Genomic DNA, 6,000 nt, shown 5'->3' on the forward strand with positions numbered 1-6,000 from the left:
CTCTAGGTCATATAGCCTATAAGCTTTCGAACTCGGTTTTGTCCCTAGATTAATCAAAGTTCTTAAGATGTGGTCCAATGATCTTAGCATAAGCAACACAGCCAAACACTGGTAGATGCTCGATGTTAGGCTTTTTGGTCGTAAAACTTTCATATGGAGTCCAACCTGCCAAAGCTTTGGTAGGAACTCGATTAATAAGATATGTTGAATGACGTACGACCTCTTCCCATAGTTCATTCGGCAGTTTCATAGCCTTAAGCAAGCTTCTTGTCATCTCCATTAATGTGCAGTTTCTTCTTTCAACTACACCATTTTGTTGAGGTGTATATGGTGCAGTTAAATGTCTAGTGACTCCACTTCCTTCACAAAACCGATGAAACTCAAGCGAGGTAAACTCTCCTACCCTATCGGTGCGAAAGGTTTTGATAGACAGTTCGGTCTGCTTCTCAATTCCTCCTTTAAACTTTTTAAACCGATCGAAAGCCTCGCTTTTCTCCTTCAATAGCATTGTCTACATGTATCTGGAAAAAACATCAACAAGGACAAAGACATACCGGTTGTTAGCTGGTGTTGGTGGAGAAATTAGTCAATACAAGTCACCATGAATCAGCTCCAAAGCTTGAGCTGCTCGAAAAGATGTTGCAGTTGGAAACACAGCTTTGGTCTGTTTTCCGACTAAACACGCAGTGCACACATTCTTCTCATGGATTGATTGTGACATTCCCACAACCATACCTTGTCTTACCATGTTTTTCATTACTCCAACACTTACATGTCCCAGTCGTACATGCCATGTTAGAGTAGTGTCGTTGTCTTGGATATAATGACACTTAGGATACTCAACTTCCATTGGCGTCTTGTAGAGACAGTTTGATGATCTCTTGACTCATACTAACAACCGTCCAACATGATCACTTAAAGTTAACATGTCTCCCTTCATGTTCACTTCACATCCAAATTCAGTCGCTTTTCCTAGATTGATAATGTTGTGCTTCAGGTCGGGAATATAGTAAATCTCCTTGAGTGATCGCCTCTCACCCGTTTTTCCCACAAAAACAATCGATCCCTTTCTAATTATGTTGACAAACGAACCATCACCAAACTTAACCTTCCCTGTGATGTTCATATCTAAGCTGGAGAAGAATTATTTGTTTCCCGTCATGTGGTTACTAGCACCGTTGTCAAGATATCATACACTTTCATTGTTTGTATCATAATTCTTGGGAAACACCTTATCATCATTCAAGAACACCACCTCATGAACGTAAAGTGCATCAACTTCATGAGTTTTATTCAGATTTGTCTCTCGATGACCAAAACTGTCACCATAGTTTCCTCTACCATATCCGCCTTTATTGTATCCGCCTCGACCATAATCACCTCTGCCATATCCACCTCGAGTGTTGCCTCCTCTATTATAGCCTCCTCTGTTATATCCTTCTCTGTTATAACCTCCTCTGTTTCCACCTTGAAAATCGTTGTAGCCTCCACGGTTATTACTAGAATTTGAAAACATAAGTTTTCCTTGATCTTCACTTTTGGTCTCTACCCCTTCACGCTCATCATACGCCTTTATTCTCCCAACTATATCTCCAAATCCTGTTGAATTCAGATCTAGAACTTGTTCAAGGGAAGCTACAATATGAATGAACTTGTTTCTTGGAAGTCCTGACAAGAATTTCTTCACCAACTTCGACTTTTCAATATTCTCTCCTAAAGAGGCTGATTGTGATGCAAGGCCTGAGATCTTGCCTGCAAAATCATCAACAGAATTGGTCTCACTCATGTGCAGGCATTCTAGTTCTGCCATGAGGGTTTGAAGTCTCGCTTCTTTCACCCGGTCTGCTCCGTGGTGTCGAGACTTTATGGCATCCCACAAATTCTTCGCCGAGCTTTGTTCGCCAACTTGCAGAATCAACGCCTCGAGGATGGATTGAAACAGTAGTGATATAGCTACATCGTTCTTCTTCTCATCGGCTGAACCAGGTTCTATTGTGTCCCATATTTCGCTAACTCGAAAAGTAATCTTCATCTGCATCGCCCGAACCGTAAAGTTTTTCGATGTTAACATCAGACAATGGATCGATGGAGATCCAAGGTCCTTGGTTCGTGGTGCAGGGTTTGGCATGTCCCCCATCCTTAGTTACGTGAGTCTCCTAACACCAACTTTGATCGAGTCTTTTCACAAGGCTCTGATCGGAGCTATAACCTTAGCTCTGATACCAAATCTAAGATTAAGATTTAAGAGAAAGAGAGATTTAGCTTTTGAGAGAGTTTTCTAAATTTAATAAAAAAAGTGTTATTATATTTTCAAGTTCTTAATCATAGATATAATTAGAGGTTAAGCAAACGCAGATTGGATTTGGAAATAGTTTTTGTTAAAGTCTATGAATTTATAACTCTTAGACAATAGTAAACGAGAGATGGTCAAATGGATCTAAAGTAGTAACTCGTAAGGTTGGACAAGTCAAATACAATTTGCCAATTTGGTGAAGCATCGAAATAAGACTTCAATTCAAGTCTTTAAAAGTTTTACGTGTTAGTATTCTCTTCTTTTTTATTTTTTCATGAATACACAGTTACGCTAGAGGCATCAAAGCTTCTCATTTTAAGCCAGCCATAACAGGGTTTACTCGAAATTAATTACGCCAAAAGGATGTTGTGAATCATTTGCTGATGAGAACTCAAAATGCATTTCTCTTGCCAATAAGCCATAACCAGCCTAAAGATATTCCTACAACTGCTCCTCCTAGTATAAAAACCACCAGCAAATTCCCTAATGCATTCTTCTCCGGACCCTTCACAATATACAAAACAAGAATAACTTTAAGTGTCCAGGTAGAGAGGTTTATATATTGTTTATAATTTTTGTCTTTTGGTATTTAAATATATGTCAAAAATCTTGTGTTATATATTCAAAGTGTAAAAAGCAACCGGTGTATAAGACTAACTTTTTTTGTTTTTTTTGTTTTTTGTTTATATGTCATAATACTGCATTAATGTGTTAACATATAAATGAAATCACAATTTTCTTGCGAACTCTCGAAAAAAAAAAAGAGACATTTTTTTAGTTTGTTGAATAACGTCTTAAACATTAATGCAAACATGTGTTTAAGACGTTATTACGGTATTTTATTTCGAAAATTTCAAAACATGTGTTTAAGACGTTATTACGGTATTTTATTTCGAAAATTTCAAAACATGTGTTTAAGACGTTATTACGGTATTTTATTTCGAAAATTTCAAAACATGTGTTTAAGACGTTATTACGGTATTTTATTTTGGTATAATTTAAAATTTCATACATGATACATGCAAACACAACATTGAAGACATGATCTTCAATGTCATATTCTCCTTTCAACTACATTTCGTGTTTGTTTATAATTTTCTTAATTCAAGTGTATATTACTAAAGTTTTACAAAATTAATGTGTTTTGTTCTCTAAATGTAAAATCCATTAAAATACTAAAATGTAAATTTATTGATTTAATCAAATTAATTAATTAGGTTAAAAGTAGGGATCAGTACTGACTAGATAGGTTACCTTGTATCCTTTAGGAGTGAGATGTCCAGTAGTTAATCCCAAAACAGAAACGAGCATCATCATCCATCCTTTATCACCATATTTTGCGGTGAAGTAGAACGCCGGGACGAGGAAATAACGGGACAAAACCGCAATCGTTAGAGCTTTTCTATTCTCAACCTTCAGCGAATTCACCAGCGGCACATACCTCCCGACCAAATCCCAAAAATTGTACATGGCTACTAGGATAAGCGCGTACCAAACACCTAAGCCGTGTTGTCCCGTGTTCTCGTATAAAAATCCAGGAAAAATGGATAATGTCAAAACGTAGATGAGGAATAGACTCACTGCATAGCCTATGTTTTGAAGCAATAGCTCTTTCTTGCTTAGCCTTTGATTCTTGGAGTCATCATCACTCTGCATAGGAAAACTATATATGATGCTAACTAAATAATGGTTAAAAGTGGAAAACGAATCATGAAAGATGTCCTTGACGAAAGGAAACCAAGAAAGATAAGATTCTTGATGAATGTGATGTTACCAAATCTGATTGATTTTGGATACCAGCAGCAGCAAGATCAGCAGCTACAGTTTTCGATCCTTCAGAAGCAGCTTTTGTGCGGTAATACTTAACGATTGGGAGTTTTGGGAACACATAAGCATATAACATCACGCAGAGAAATTCTATGAATGTTGAGATTGCTAAGAATATCACTGTAAAGTGGAAAAAAAGAAGCAAGAAATGAAACTTCAAACACTTAAAAATATTGGATATGAGATCGAGTTTCGAAAAATGTTAAACTCACTTGCTCCTTTTCGTAGATGGTTGTTTGATTTTTCAAAGGCAGCTTTAGTTATTAGCCTAAGCACTGAGGTTAGAACACCAGCCATACCCAAACCAGCCATATATGACTACAAAGAAGCAAGTTGTATATCCAGTAAACACCGGTTTTATCTAAACCAGAGACCTTGAATATGCTAAACTTAATAAACCTGGATGAGTTCAGGGGACATCAAAGATAGATCACCGATCAATCCTCCTTTAACGGTAGTATCAGCGAGGCCAAAAGAAGCAACAATTGTGCATAAAACAATATAATTTCCGATTCCACCGTGTCCTTTTGTTGCCAAATCCAACTGTTTTTTTTTTTTTTGAGGTTTTTAGTCTATAGTCCATAATCATTATACAGTTCCATAAGAAAGATTAATGTTTGAGATTAAGACTTAATTCAATTGATACTTACGACTATGAGCAAGAATGTGGATATTGTGAAGAGGATGTAACCGGTCAGGACACGTTTTCGAGTACTGATTTTAGATTCGTGGTATGCGAAAATCATGACTGTTCCAAGCGCAATTGGTTGATATACAAGTGTGAGTACCCTTGAAGGATGATAATCCTACAAGAAACAAACAATTTTCATGTTAAAAAAAAAAATTGTAACCAAAAACAAAAGATCAGTTTTTAAACCAATTTCGAATTTTAGAATTGACCAAACCATAACAAAAATCGAACCGGGAAAATTTGGTAATAGTAATCTGCGATAGTGAGCATACTGTTCCAAGAAACGAGAGATCCGACTCCAGGAATACAGCACACAACCATTGCTTTATACTTCCCCTGTTTTTTTTTTTGAATTCATACATAAACAAAACAAGAATTTGAGTAAAAACGATGAAAGATTTCTGATCTGTGTTTTGGGTTTTGTGGATACTTAATTACCTGAAGTCTTTCAGGAGTTTGGTTCTTGTATGCATCCGCCATTTTCAAATATTTACGGAGAGCTCAAAAAGAACGTATGTAGCCCTGTTTCAAGATTTTCAAGAATTGTATCGATCATAAGAAGGTGTTTTATACCATCTCTTTTTTTCTTAGGGAGTAAAAGCTATGGGTGCTTACTCGGAACATATAAGCACATGAGGGGTTTGCAGAGTCAACGTGTTTGTTGGATTTATTACGAGTAGAACAAGATTCTTACAACATGGAGATGATTGAGTAAGATAATATTTAGATTTTTAAGGTTTGACAGCAAATTTGAGGAGATAAAATATAAGACTCAAAAGGTTGGCATGTATATACCCTGCCTGATACCCTAAAGGTCTGATCTTTGTTTGGCATGCACTTTCCTTTTATCTCCATTATGTAATCGTCCCTTTACGTCAATTTAATACAACCAGAAAGTTTAACACAAAAATAAAAAAAAAAAGTATGAGAGGACTCGAAAAGAAAAGAAAAGAAACAAAAGAAAAAGAGTAAATAATATAAAGTTTGAAAGCTTTATAGGCCCTGTTCGGGAGAAAGTCGCAGCGACAGCTGCTGACGACTAAAATTTTGCCTTCACTTTCCTCCCTCTCTTCTTCATCTCTCTCAATTTTCAGTCGCTGCGACTTCAATTATCGAATTTAAGAATCGCTGAAAAAATCAGCTACACAACTAAAGCTTTATCTTAGAAACAGCGACAGTCGCTAGATTT

General features: G+C 36.5%; 1 protein-coding gene across 4 annotated transcripts; it reads right to left on the reverse strand.

Moving 5' to 3' along the window:
• On the reverse strand, nt 2,408-6,000 carry LOC104737377 (equilibrative nucleotide transporter 4-like). Of its 4 annotated transcripts, XM_010457546.1 has the most exons (10): nt 5,607-6,000; nt 5,427-5,500; nt 5,250-5,333; nt 5,043-5,147; nt 4,771-4,926; nt 4,520-4,663; nt 4,333-4,438; nt 4,068-4,240; nt 3,548-3,943; nt 2,408-2,798 (listed from the first exon to the last, which is right to left on the reverse strand). In XM_010457546.1, the coding sequence occupies exons 3-10, from the start codon at nt 5,289-5,291 to the stop codon at nt 2,685-2,687; spliced, it is 1,236 nt and encodes a 411-aa protein (XP_010455848.1). In that variant the 5' UTR covers nt 5,292-5,333; nt 5,427-5,500; nt 5,607-6,000; the 3' UTR covers nt 2,408-2,684. The 4 variants fall into 4 exon arrangements, with proteins under 4 accessions (XP_010455848.1, XP_010455849.1, XP_010455847.1 ...); XM_010457547.1 differs by having other exon boundaries at nt 5,084-5,147; nt 5,427-6,000; XM_010457545.1 differs by having other exon boundaries at nt 5,427-6,000.

Source organism: Camelina sativa, chromosome 13 (genome assembly GCF_000633955.1).
Source record: "Camelina sativa cultivar DH55 chromosome 13, Cs, whole genome shotgun sequence".
Taxonomy (NCBI): domain Eukaryota; kingdom Viridiplantae; phylum Streptophyta; class Magnoliopsida; order Brassicales; family Brassicaceae; genus Camelina; species Camelina sativa.